Source organism: Larus michahellis, chromosome 9, assembly GCF_964199755.1.
Source record: "Larus michahellis chromosome 9, bLarMic1.1, whole genome shotgun sequence".
In the NCBI taxonomy this organism is placed as follows: domain Eukaryota; kingdom Metazoa; phylum Chordata; class Aves; order Charadriiformes; family Laridae; genus Larus; species Larus michahellis.
Genome location: NC_133904.1, coordinates 13,708,780 through 13,723,601, shown reverse-complemented (window position 1 = coordinate 13,723,601; position 14,822 = coordinate 13,708,780). Strand labels below are relative to the sequence as shown.

Sequence of the window (14,822 nt, the reverse complement as noted above, 5' to 3'; positions counted from 1 at the left end):
TACAGACTGCATTCACTCTTTGCCCTGAAGCTAACGTATTAGCAAATTCTTGTTAAGCATCCTACAATTTTTCCTCAAGTATTCAATAAGCTTCACAAAACTCTTGTCAGTAAAGAATTGCCAGATCCCCACTGTGAGAGATGCTGTTTCCTATATATCAGGTCATTTATATAGTTTATTGCTCCCTCAAAGCAAAAACTTTCTGCAATATGTTAAGATGGAAGCAATATAGAAAGTTACATTAATTTACTAAAACTAGAAATAAAAATGCAAAGCTAGACAGGAATTGGTATTTCCCTAGAGCTTGCAGGAACTCAGACCCGGCAGGCTCATTCATATTGTTTCTAGCTCTGGCCCTGAAGAGGTCTGTGGTGGCACACAAATTAACTAGAACAGGGAAAGCTTAGAATGAATAAAAGGAAGTATTGATTTTTCTTGAAGAGACTGGTGAATTAGTTTTAGGTCTGGTATCCTTCTTAAATTGGGATTCATATTTATTTGTTACAGGATAGTCATTTCTGTTCTTGTCAGTTAATTTCGATAGGACATTATCAGAGCCAGAATAAACTACTTTTCCAAAGGTGACCCTAGCTTCAAGCCCAGTTATACTTTCTAATCCTACAGAAAAATTTAATCCTTTTCTAACAAAGACCTGCTATTGCAACACCCTCACCTATCCAGCACACGCAAGATCAGAGAGTTTTGCTGAGCAGGTCAGCAAGCACGGCTTTCCTCGCACAGCGAGCACCCCTCCTGGCAGCCCTGCGAGGCAGAGTCACATTTCGCTCCATCCTTCCTTAGAGTGCTGCTGTGCTCGTGGGCTGGAGGACCTTCAGGACAAGCAATGTGGAGGATCAGTGACACCGTTTACATCTACTTTTCCTGAGAAAGCCATACAGAAGCGCAAGGGAAGAGGCAGCTGTGCCAGCCTGGAGACATGGTTGGGCAGAGACCCGCAGCTGCACACCCTTCCCCTCAGATGTGGCAGATTTCAGCCCAGCAGCACCCTGACGGACTCACAGCATCTCTGGCAACCCCACCGCACCAGGGCTCAGCATGGCATCCAGTACGAAAACATTAGCATAACCCAGCAGAGACACCTGACCCTTCTGTTCCACACAAGCAGGGAGGATTTTGATGCCGCCATTGACCACAACAAAAGCTGCCTGCAAGAGGCCCTACCTTGCCAGCCGTGGCCCCAGAGCAAGGCTCTGCTCCTTGCCTGCTACGCAGACACTCTTCATGGTGCCCCAAGGGCACGCTGCTCGACACCAGGCCAGAGGGGACCTTCGCTTTTGCTTCCATTCCACCATCCTTGGCACTTCCAGTCCTATTTACCAAGACCTGCAGCAACTGCTCTCCCCACGCTGGAGGGAGGCTGCTCTTTACGGCTGCAGGGCCTCACAGTGGGCTGTAGGAGTAAAATATATTTAGAAATTGCTTTACTGTGCCTCTGCAAGTTTCTTGCACCCCTCCGTTGGCGTGAGGTCCTGTGTCCCCGTGCCACTGACACGTGGCCAGGCTGCAGCCCTGTGCACACACACACCTCCCAGCTGGTGCCTGATGGACCCCATGTCTGCTCAGCCCCAAGGAAAACGGAGCAGATGACAGAACATGGTGCCTGGAAATAGTCTATCTGTAGTACAGTCAGAGTAATTAAAGATGGGAGTTTTCCTACTCTGTAAAAAAGGGGTTCTTAAGACTCTGAAATAACTAAAGTTTTAATATCTTAATCCACATTGTCATATTATTACTCAATAAAATGACAGTTTTTCCTGTACGTTTTACATATTGTTTATACATTATCCTGTACATTTTGCTTCTCACTCTGCCTTTATTCTTCCTACACTTGTAACTTCATTCTTTGTTTATATATTTCTACCACAAGGTGTGGTTTAGGGTTGGAATGGGGCAATTTCAGGCAGAAGTGAAGCACACAGTGCAGGTAAAATTCCATGTTTTGCACCTATTCTGTGGGTGGAAACCTGCATATTTTTTTTTACATATTTCTTCAGTCAAAGCTTGAAAAGTCAAAACCTGGGCAGGCTTGGACTAGGATCTTTTAAAATGAAATGCGGGACACTGTCAATAACAAGTTTTTGTTTGCAGTGTGTCTGGAGGCTACTTATCCCCTGTACATCCCTCTAACTCAGCCATTGGGTGCTGTAGTTGCATCAAACATTCTCGGAGCAGGGCATCCCCCTTCCCGCAGGCATTGTGCTGAGCTCCTATTGCTCCGTGCTGCAGGACAGCCTCAAAGTGCTGGGCAGTGGAGAGAAAAGATGCATTCTCTTCAACAGACAAAAGCAGCCTTGTACTACTGTAGCTTGTAGTAAAGTGTTTAATAAAGTACAGTATCAGAAACAATAGTCTAATAGAAAAGCTCAAAAAGTGGATACCATATATGTTGTACTTGTTACATTTTCAGTGATAATTTAGGGAGTGGAGGATTTCTGGAGGATCCAGCAGAGATAGAAACAACATAGAAACTGATTTTTATCAATTCAGAACCAGAGATGTGCAGGTGTTGAAAATACCTCTCTCACCAGGAAAAAGGAAAGCACTGACAGAATGTGATTTACTAATTATGTACTAAATGCACAAGCAGCAGATGTCCAGTGCTCATGTGCTCCAAGTATTCCCTTCAAAAGAAGGACTGATCTGTGGTGCAGGCTGAAACTCGCATCACTCGTTTGCTTTTATTTAGCGTCAGTCGTAGCCTGTTAGAAATGCAGGGTGATTCATCAGGCTGGCTGTGTTTTTACTGTCTAGTTCTGAAAGGTGTGATTTACCGATAGAAGTTCATTTGATGTCCCAGCAATGCAAGCAGTATTTGAAGAATTCAAATAACAAGTTTAATGGGCTTGGGCAGGACGGGAAGTGAATCTAGTTTGAAGAATGTAGCTGAGATGATTGCTCATCCATCTGTCAGAGGGCTTGCTCTGTTCTCAGCTAGTCATCAGGTTGGTCTCATTAGTTATGTGTGTACCCCAAGGGATGCACAGCAGCAGGGCAAGCACAGAACAGGCCCGAGAACATGCATACTGTCAATTACAATCAGAGCATACCCAGTGGACTATTTTTTTTTTTCTAAATTATGTCATCTATGCTTTGTTGAAGTTAATAAATTTGCAAAACTGAGAGGTTAAAAAATATTGCACTAGCCTTTTTGTGGACACGTAACTCTTCATAATCACTGGTCACTAGTTGATGGCATCTTTCCATAGGACTCCTGCATAGACTCAGAGGCCAAAGTATGAACCTAACTTGCAATGAAAATGAAAAATATTATTAAATTGCTCATTATATTGGCAGGAGAAGAAAGTTTGCTGTTTTTTTAAAGTAGACATTGAGGAAGGAAAGTTTGTCCTTTTTGTTTTCTAAGTGCAGATCCTAGATCGCTACCACTTCCCTACCTGCAAAGGTCTATGGTTAGTTATCTTCGGATTTCTTTCATAAATCCAAAAGTCCACTTTTCCAGTGCGATAGTCACGTAAAAAACTAAGTCACAAGCTGTTGCAGAAAACAACTGAGATCTATAGGGACAAGAAGAAATTCTGTTCTTTGGGAATATTAGATGATGACGACGATGATAATAATTAGAGGGCTTACATGAGAACAAATACACTGATTCAAAATAACAGGAATTCCTTTTTCCTAATTAATTTCTGTAGTGTTTCTAAGGGACTATTTTTCAAACAGGAATGTTACATTGACTATATTTCCGGATAGAGTTTTTATCTTAAAACAAACACCACCATTAGTGACTGATACTGGAACTCAATGATCCATATCAGGATGTGTATGAGCAGGCAGTGACGTACTTTTTGTATGCTAGAAAGCATTCATTGGCTTATGTATCACCAGTTTTCAAATAGATATGCTGTTACACCTCGTTGCTATCACATCATTTAATATTTGTTACCAATAATGTTCTGTTGATAATGCCCAGTTGATAATTTTGCAGGGATTCCAACATTTACTTCAGTTGGCTACGAAACGTTGCTCAAATCTCCCCTTCCTTAATCTCCAGCTGTGCTGAGAAAATGAGGATGGAAACGATCCGCCCATTTAACATTTACAGAACTTTGTGCTGTGAGCCAGGATCTCCCTTCACTGGCAGGCAGATACCGACCTCTGCATCAGCCAACATTTTTTGATTGTTATCAATTTCAGAATTATCATGAGTTTTTTACAAAAATCAGAGCAGGGATAACCTCAATTATCAATGAATAACCTGTAATTAAAGAGAACAGGGCTTTCATGGGGTTCAGTTAGACAAATGACTGCTGCAGGGGATAAGTCTCAGATTTACATCTTCTGGAACTCAGTTTAAAATTTACTCTTCTAAAAACTTCTTTACCTTTGATCATGCTTCATGAGTTCTTCATACATAAAATTTTCCATTCACTTAAATATAAAAGATCTTAAATCACTCTTCAAAAACTCTGTAAATTGAGGAAGAAGAATGAGGGTGACGTTTCGTTTTCTTTTTTCATTATTTAGGAGGTACCAAATTCTTGGCTAATGATAGCATATATATGCCCAAAAAATAGTTTTCCAAAATAATACTGCTCAACACAGATCAGAAATCAGTAAACACATCACAGCCTTGATATTCAGAGATGTTGAAATAGGATAGGTTAAGTTAAGCCTTTCTGAAAAGCAGGGCCCATGTTCTTAACAACATCTCTAGTTCCAAACTCCCTTTCCCATGCAAAATGACTTGAATTGCTTTCCTTTTTTTTTTTTCTTTAAAGAAAGTAATGGCTATTTACATTTGTTATCAGGCTACTCACATCAGGAATTCAACTAATTATGCATGCACAATCATCAAATGGTGCACCAAAGAGAATGTTTATACATGCTGAATGAAGCAACAACGGGGAGAATATAGCTCTGTAATGTGAAAGGCAGTTGCAGTGTCAAAGGTTGCTAAGGACACTATAGTCCAAGTTACAGAATACTACATAAAGAAATAAAAAAGGGTCAAGAAAAAAAAGAGTACTATGATTTAAAACCAAGATTTCTGGATATAAAATCATATTAAGATTAATGAATACTTTAATAGGTAAATTATTTTCAAATATTTTATTCAGAGAACTATGAACTATTTTCTAATAATGCCCTTTACATAGTTGCATCTATAGAAAGCTAGTGGAGTGACAGCAAAAAGATGTAGCATTAAAAGAACTTTCCATCAGAAATGGTTGGTTTATCTACAAAATTAAACCCAACATAAATAATAAATCAAAGAGAACATTACATAAACGTTGACCCTATCAAATAGAAATTCAGTGTCAGAATTTGGCGTTTAGGGTTGATTTGTGAGTGTAGGAAAATACAGTATGCAGTCAGTGAACGGAGCACTACAGCTCTTCGTTTCTGTCTAGAAAGTTGTCGGTACAATGTAAACAGAGCATTTCTAATGATATCCTCAAATTAACAGATCATAAGTCATTGAGCCGGGAGTGGGGGAAGCTATACTAGTTTTCTACATGTTTGGCAGCCACTAGCTTTTTACAGGCTGCCATAAATGCGTTTAATTACGTCAGCCTCTTCCTTGTCCAGGATGCCCTTGTCCACATAAGCATCAGCTTGCTGATCAATGAAATCTCTCAGCTTTGAAAGATCATAGTCTGAAAAATAAGAATTCATTTGCACAATGAGTCATTGCCATTATACTGCTTCACCTAAGAAACAATGTCATTGTAAAGTTTATCCAACATATGCACTTTACCCAATACGAGAATTCACTACAAGTGCAACTTGTGAAAACAATTTAGAAAACCAAGACACCTGCACAAAATCTTTGTGCACACACCCCGGTGCTTTTAGCATTCAAGAAGAATAATCATCTCTTGCGCTTAATTGATTGCTGGCAAATGCTAAAGTAAGAATATTTTCTGGTCCAGAGATCTGGTGTTCTAGTCTGCATGGCAAAAGCTGGTGTTAAACCCCTATTATTTTCACAATTGTCAGGGATTCAAAAGAAAGTATTAAATTGACTGTTTTCTACTGAAATTTCAATAAAATTCCCACTTACTACAAGCACCTGTAGTGAAAACTCAAGAAAGCGACTTCCTGAAAATAAATCAAAATAATTATTTACCTTGATACAGAACACAATATCCTGACATGAAAAATAGCGCAGTGAGTAGTCTTTATGAGAGTGTTAGTGTCAAAGTAGTCTTTGACAATCTGTGTGCGCCAATCTGCAATACCATGCTCAAAGGCCCTTTCTCCTTTTCCGATAGATGGTTGCATCTATGCAGCATGATTCACGCCACATACACTCAGTAGACTTTTCCTATGCTGGAAGACATCATTATTTTCCATGAAAAGAATTCTACTTCCAAACAACATAAAAAGGTAACCTATTGTGTAGTCGTAACTCTGGCAACAGATCCAGTATATTCACACATAACACAAGTTTCAGTGTGTGTCATAATTTACAGCATAAAATGTAAAGCTTAATTTGTTAGAATCACAAGTTAGTACTCTGGAAAGCATCAATGTCTTAAGGGTTCACATTAAGTTAAATGAATTAATATCTTTCATAAAAACAGATACATCCTGAATTTTTCAGTATAAATTACTTGCTCCACAGACAGAACCTTCAGAATATATTAATAGTGACTTTGTAATGTACTTCAGTGTATATCACCAGACAGCAAGAAGTGGAAGGACCTTCTTTCAAACCGCACATTCTTCACAAACCAGACAATAATGACTTTCTGTCTTTCTATGGTTGAGTGACCAAAATTGGATAGAAACAGAAAGACATTAAGAAGCAAACTAATCCTTGCGATCATTTTTCTAACAGTATAAGGCAATTTCAAGTGAGTAATACAGAAAATTGATATTCAAACCTCCCCACTCCTGCAGAAGTGTCCTCTCCATATCTGGGTTAATAGGAATTTTTCTATTTGCTGTTCTGAGGCCAGGGTTTCACGTCTGGTCTGTTACCAGCATTATTTAGGAGAATGTAACCTGTTTATCTCTCCATCCTGTCTGAGTAATAGGGACAAACAGTACCTAGCAATTTAATAATAAGGTTGTGAGATTTCATTCCTGTGTCAGAATGAGAGTCTCCAGTGAAAGACACCATGGAATGGAAATGAATGGAAAAACAAATACTAAATTAATATAATATCCACTTTATTCCTGTTAAAATTCCTGAGCTTATTTTCCTTCTAGAATAGTATTTACAATTCTAAGATCATTACGTGGAGATGTGAATTACTAAACATTCTGTATGGGATTACAACCATTAAGATATTACCCAATTCTGGCTAATTTGTATATCTCATGGCAATTTAATTTGATTTTTTTTTTCCTAGAAAGTGATAACTGTGAATTTCTAATACTTATTTACAACCTATTAATTTGGACAAATAATTAGAAAAATCAGCTTTGGTTTATATTCCCTGCAACAGCTGCAGCATTACATTGAGCTTTGAAACTGCTACAGTAAATGAAGTGAGGTCTTCTTTGCATATTCAGATCAAGCCATTTGCCATTGCAATTAATTAGAGAATTTACTTTCATTCCTAAACAGCTACTGTTAGTGTTATGAAACGATAAACTACCTAAGTATTTTGTGAAAAATCCGAACATGCTATTTGCATGCATTCGTTAAATGACTCGCAGTTACATTCTTTGGAGACCAACTGCAGTAGGACACTCAGCAGCCCACATCTACTGGTGGGAGTGATGCTAATTTACAGAGGAGAGGAGCTGGTCTTAAAGAGCATTGGTTTCAAAGATCAAGCCAGGACAGGCCCACAGAGCCTATAGATCGTATATATGCAGAACAAACTTTGGATACAAAAGCCAATCAGGCCAAAATCTAGGCTCTTGATACGTTTCTCTTTAAATCATCCAGACCACTCAAGTTTATTTGCCTCCTTAATAGGCAATTGATATTTTTAAACTGGGAAAATGCAAATTAACATTTCCAGGGTCATTAGTCATTGAATGAATAACAATTTCTACTGAAATTCATACAAAGTTAAGGATCTACAAACATATGCCTGAAGAAAACCTAAGCTTCTTCCAAGTATATTCAGTGAATAAAACAATCCATGAATAGGGGTGGAAAAGACTGGCCATATTATTCCACAAATCGCTTTTCTGCTAGCTCCCAGGTGGAAGCGGAGCAATGATTGATGAGCGCATCAATACCACCTAATCTTCTTCTGAAGAAACACAGCACAATGCATTCACAGTTAGATAAGCGTAGCCTGACTGCACTTCCTTAACATCATTGCAGGAGAACTGAATTAGCATTTTACAAAAATAAAAAGTATGGAAAGGCACAATAAATGTAATGTATCAGAAGAGTAAGAACCCTATTCTAATTCTGTTGTAACTTACACTCACTTTAAGGCTCATTTCCATTGCCAGAGGACAATAAAGACATTCTAGTGCAAATGAAAGTCCATCTACGCAGAAAGTGTACATGTTAATGCATTCACAGGCAGATAAGATGCTATTGATCTGCAGTCACAGCCATTTCCAGAGTGCAGTAGTGCAGAGGAAAGGTTACTATGAGGAGGAGCGAGGGGCTGCCCAGTCAGTATGTGTGATACAGAGAAATAATCACACGTGACTGAGATCTAATTACTCTAATGAGTACCCTGATAAACAGAAACATTTATTAGTATTGGCAGGAAAACTCTTAAGCAAATACGTGTGTCTGTTGCTAATCGCCATTGTTGCCATTGTCTGGAAATGATTTTAAGAGGGAAAAAATTTTTAAAAAAAGTCCTTCCTATTACAGAGTTTGTATACAGGAAAAGGAATGTGTTGGGCTGTAGGCGCGCACTCATCTCGGAAATGTAATTCATATACACTTCAACTCACAGAGAGGGCAGCTAGATTACCCAGGGCTAATCTCATCTCAGACCACCTTCAGCTTGGCTGGTGCAAGGAAGGATCCTTCTCTCCAGGCGCCAGTCATGCCCCAGAGATGGATCCCTTGGCTAGGAACCTTCACTCACAGAGCGGGTGACAGTAGAAGACCCAGAAATAGCAGAGAGAAGGGATGGGAGGCTGATTTTATGTAAGATCTTGAGGGAAAACATGATATGGATAGATAAAGATCTGTAAAAAATAAGCTAGAAATCCTGCTGCTGTTAGCTCCCTCCCTCCAGCCCTCCTACAGCCCTGCCTCCGAGGGTCAGATGGCAGGGCAGCTGGTGAGCATACCCTGTGCAGCTGCTTCAGTCACTGCTCCCCCTCTACGCAGCTTTGCGTGTGAGACTACAAGTCATTAGAGTTGTCTTGGGCTGTAATCCAGTATATTCCAGTGCTAGTGACATAAATTTGTATCTTAACTATTTATGGTTAAGAAACAAAACTCATTGCTATTTGTGATGGCATGCACGGTGCTAGCCAGATGCACTGAGCTTTTCTAGGCACATCCAGACATTTAGAAAACATTTACCTCATGTATAAAACCATAATTAAAGGATATGTTGAAGAAATGAAGCGCTAGGCAAAACTGATGTATTGCTACCTGGTGACAGGCAGAGCACCATGACTATCTGGACAGCACATGACTAACTTCTAGCTGGTTAGTCACTGTCTTTTGTGGCCAACTACTGTTACATGATTTTGCCTTAGTTTACTATTTTCATTAATTGATTTAACTTTTATATGATCTGTATTATTTAACTCTAACATCACGAATTCTCACCACGATCCAGACAAGCACCGTTTCGCATGACTATTATTTAACTTATAACATAATGCTAAGTTATACAACACAATTTAAATTACATGCTTTGCAATGTATATGGTGCCCACCCCAATGTCAAGGGGTTTTATTCGTACCTTCTTTGTTACCTTGTTTGTTGTGTTTTTTTAGCCATTCTATGTTCTTCCTGATTGCTTCCAAATACGCCTCAGCTTTCCCTAGAGGAAAGGATGAGAGAGAAATCAGGCATGTACATCAATGATTGATGCAGCTTGCTTAACTGAGTGAAGCTGGTCACAGCAAAGGCAGATTAAAACTATTCTTAGTTTCTGTTTAAAACCCGAGTCCTGTCAGCCTTAGTCAGGCAAAATTCCCACAGATGGCTGCAGGTTTTGTCTGTGCAAGATTAGGCATCCATAAACTTAGGATCATGGCTTTTTTGACCTGTATACATAACTTTTGGTGGTATCCACAGATACTGCATATGTGGATTAAAGGCGATCTGTAGCTTTTTGATCATAATAATTACTCAGCAAAGATGAAGCTGTTAAGACAGCAAGGAATGACTTAAATAAGACTGAGAGCTTTGAGTATCTCATACACAAAGTGTCAGAAAAGTCCTTTCAGTAGTACTAACAGCATACAGCAAATCTCAGATTGTGGTATTTTGTAAAGACAAGCTGAAATACACCTACTTACATTTACTGAGAAAAAGGATGTATTCAAATTACTATGATAACTCCTTGTTATAACTGAAATTTTGAAGTGATGGCTATTTTTGGACTAGAAAGCACACAGGACAGAATTAGTTCAAGGATTACCTAATAAGGCCCCTAAGGAAATATTCCAGCTAATGGATTTTGAATTCTTAACTTGGCTGGAGCTTTATTGATGTAATGTTCTTACATTTGTCTAGAAAAAAAACCCCTAGTGTTATTAGCATGTAGAAGGCTATTACTGCCAACTAGGCATGTCTGGTCCCATTAGTAAGTGGATACTGTATTAGATATACTGTAATTTTTGAGCTGGGAGTGCAGAGTTAGTTTTATAGTAAGATACTTCACGAAAGAGCAAAGGGCATTGCATGATGAGACAAAGAACTAAATATGGATCCAATTTAAATTTCTAAAACACTATCGGGCTGAACATTTTTCTAAAGGTAAAGGAAAATAACCCAAACCAAACTGAACAGACAAATCTTCAACAGACAAGTGAAATATGTTATTTATCACTTCCCATGGGTATGAGCCCATTTTTCTTCACTGTGAAATCAGATAGCCATCTTGAGCTATTTTCCTCTTCTATGCTCAAATAACCACTGCTGGAAAAAAATGCCACCTTCTATCTGTGAGTGGCTAATAGTTTATATGTCTGCACTGCCCACAGGACTGAACCAGACAATCTACTGTAGCCTTGATTACTGCAACTGATTACCAAGCATTTTGCAGTGAAAACATATGCATCCAAAAAAGTATGAGCATAAAACAGCATCAGTGCAAAATAGATTAAAAGCAATTTTTTTAAACCAGCTGACTAAACAACATAGATGCTTATGCTGGATCCATAGCAATAAGAACCCACTGAAAGGTTTCTGCCTCAACCAACATCCTCCTTCGAAAGTTCAGCATTCATTACCCAACAAATCTCCTCTCTATACATCACTTCCTAAGGAAGTCCACCAAGTCTAGTCAATAAATTGTGGGTGAAGGAGGATTTTTTTGTGTGCAGGAGGGAGAACTTACTCTGGAGACGCAGCTAGACTGTGGAACTCATGCTACCAAGGGACATGGCTGAGCCTGAAGTATTATACTGTAACCGTCACTTGCCAAACTAATTTCTCCAACTTTCCGTCCCCTCAGTAAGTTCTTCATCCACACACAGACCTAGAATGAACCCACTCTTGTCTTACAAGTTTACGCACCAACCACTTCTAAGATTTACTTGCTCGGTTATATAAGATTATTCAAAACAGTGCTTGTCTTTGGGAGACAGACTCTGAAGTACAGTGTAAGTATAGTATAGTATCTGTCCTCTGCAGATTTGGTTTGAGATGTAGCAGCTGATTTGCACGCCATGGGCAGAGCGACTTCAGCGAGTGTGATAATAAAAGTACTACTGTGCTAAGTTTGCTTATCGAGACACTAACTTACTGTAATAGGTTTTCAAAGCTATGTAAAACAGGCTAATTGCTGATGACCTTTAACCTCTGGCATTGAGTATTGCAAATTGTTTCACTTTGCAGAACTTTTCAGTACCTTTCAGTACCAGCTTGTTCTAACAGAAGCTAGAGAAATCATAGGGCTCACTCAGAATATTGAATATCCTGATGATCTGATTTCACTGAAAAGCCACAGATGCAAAGAAGTAAAATCTCTGTGCACTACTGTGTCAAAATGCATTTCATATTGCTCTCAAAACAGGCTATGAATTCTGTGAAAGATTATGGCCTTAGTGAGCATGGCATATAGTTTCATATATTTAAAAGCAGGCAAATAAGTACGCTTCCAAATCAAGCTGTTGTGTGCCGACTCCCAGTAACTACAAGCTGAAGATATTTATGCTAACACACTGGAAAAACAATACCAAAGATAGGAGAGGATTCTAATCACTTGGAGTATACATATGTAGCAAAAGCAATAGCCATTTTGTACCTCTGGGCTCTTCACTGTTCCCTGCTGCATTTTGTTCTTCATTTTTTGTAGAATCCTTTGAGATTTCATATTCCTTTTCCATTTTAGCTGCTTCTTCCTTCGTACTGTCTGCTTCTTCACTACTCTTGTCTAAAAGAATAACGTTAAGAGCAATTTTTTATCAAACTTACCAAAAGCACTTCTAAATCACATCAACACAATCTTTAGGAAGTACAATATTTTGACTGGTGATTGAGGAAGAATCTTATTGGAGTCTGGCTGAAATTGGTTTATAAAGGTCATCTCTACCCCAGACCTCTGGGAACAGGAATGCCTGTTTCTGCTCCTACAAACAGCAGCTGAATACAGGTGACTAAAATGCAATAATATGTAGTTCATAAAGGCATATTCCTTTGTCCAGAGAAAAATAATTGGAAATTTGCATTCACTAAATCCAAAGTTGACAAAGAATGATTTTGTTTTTAATTAAGTCTTAAGAAGTATTGATACAGCTTGCTTTTGTATATATATAATGCCCGGACTCCACTGAAGAAAAGGGCAGTGAATATACTTCCCAAAGATTGGACAACTAAATAAAAATTCCTCTCTTCTTGTCTGTTTAGACGTCCAAGCTGTGGCTACAGGTCCTTGAGGGACCTGTAGGGTATCTTTAACTAGCAGTCTGGCTTCTACAGCGATCAGCATGCTTTTAACTGAATAGGTTAAAAAAATGAGGTATTCCAGAAAAGCAAATTGTAGAATAAGTACCTGCTGGTAGCTTTGTTCTGGTTTTAGTGGAAGGGTTCTCAAGCTTCTTCTTTGTCTGCTCAGCTATCATTGTATCTAAGTTTTCTAGAAATCAAGGCAAAACAAAACCAAACCCCAGTTATTCTTCAACAGATATGATGCAGAATCTATACTATATTCTCCGCAACACCAGTTTGAATGGAAAGTAGAAATCTAAAGGAACAGTCTTCATCCCTGCCTCTGAAGAATTAATGCAGAGCCAATACTAAAAGAACAAACAAATAGCTATATGGAACTTTGATCAATCTTATTTAAAAAATTTAACAACTAAATCATGACAATAAGTGTACCAAACAGAGACAATATTCATAGAGACAGTAAATACGTGCATAGATATTCTAATTATTTAAGTCACGTAAGTCACAAAATATAGATAACAGTATCTGTAGCAATTTATTCTGATGAAAGCAATGAAAGGTTTTAATTAACTTCACAAAGTATACAAAACTATGAAATATGTGCTTCATGCTGGTGGTAAAATATTATCCCAAACTGCTTCTCTGTCTGGATTTTATATGGTTTCATTGGAAAAGAAGTCTAATAAAAAGTTTTAAATTAGATTTAGATGAAATAAATATGTAAATTGAACTGATTAAAACAAGTATTTTTTAAAGTTGCTGAAGTCAAGCATTTACCTAAAAACCCAGTAGGCAGCCATGGCCGCGTATACAGCTTTTGAAGTCTAGAAAATGTTTTTCTAAGCAAATTTCAGAGCTGAACTCATCTAATTTGAAAGGAAAAGCACCTTTTCATCAAGATGGATGTTTCAGATATAAACATTGTATGCTTATGTGGGAAAAGTGATACAACACTTAACAGATATGCACAAATACAGATCATCGTAAAATCTGCCATTTTTCTTCAGTCATAGTATGGACATGGTGTAGAATTTTCTTTCCCTTTATCAGCTTTTTTTAAAGGTTTAGTTAAACATGGATCCAAAATTTGATAGATGTCGGCTAGTTGGTGGGTATTTCTGAGTGACTTCATTTTGAATTGTCAATATTCCCTATATATAAACAGCTAAAATATCCAGTATGAGATGTGGTAACCGTGGCAGAATAGGTATTATTGTGCTAGTAAATATTTTAGGTCATATCTTCCATGTAAGGCCCACATTTTACCTATCAGCCAGGAGCATCTTTTTCCATCAGAGAGACACTCAGCACTGAAACCTAAAGATTAGTTTTTTAGCAAGCACATTTCTCTTCATGGCAGATCACCATAAACAATTCTGCCTGCCATCTGATGAGAAATCACATAATCCTGTCTGCCTGAGTCCTCTATATTTTGTGATTTACATAAAATTAAAATGTAAGGAGTTTTTGTTGGCATGCTGCTTGATTGCACCCTGTCAATTCTACATCACATTAGGGTTTTTTTATGAAGACTATTTTTGCTTGGTACATATCCTTTTAATGTGATTTCTGACCTTGCCATATGCCCTAAACTAAACAGGTCTGGGCTGGGTTACAAGCCGCATCAGACATACTGGTGAAGAAAAAAACAAGCTAGAATTATAGTGGTGGTATTGATGCCTCACTAATCACTTGATCCAAAGCTTATTGAAAGGACTGTAAAAATTCCTTTCAGCTGAGCTCAAGATACTATTTTTTATCCTGAATCAGAACCATACTAGTATTCCAGCGGGAATATAAGGATTTCTCTGTTGCAAGAGACAC

At 38.3% G+C, this 14,822-nt stretch overlaps 1 protein-coding gene across 2 annotated transcripts in view; it reads right to left on the bottom strand.

Annotated features, from left to right (window-relative positions):
* Positions 1 to 4,735: 4,735 nt before the first annotated feature.
* Positions 4,736 to 14,822, bottom strand: part of SCG3 (secretogranin III) — a 28,476-nt gene continuing 18,389 nt past the window's right edge. Inside the window, exons 9-12 of one of the 2 annotated variants that reach the window (XM_074599991.1) lie at positions 13,102 to 13,185; positions 12,355 to 12,483; positions 9,853 to 9,921; positions 4,736 to 5,639 (exon numbers count right to left, since the gene is read on the bottom strand). In XM_074599991.1, the coding sequence (XP_074456092.1) occupies positions 5,521 to 5,639; positions 9,853 to 9,921; positions 12,355 to 12,483; positions 13,102 to 13,185 (401 nt within the window). In that variant the 3' untranslated portion in view covers positions 4,736 to 5,520. Of the gene's footprint in view, positions 5,640 to 9,840; positions 9,922 to 12,354; positions 12,484 to 13,101; positions 13,186 to 14,822 lie in introns of both variants that reach the window. The other variant, XM_074599989.1, reaches the window with a different exon arrangement.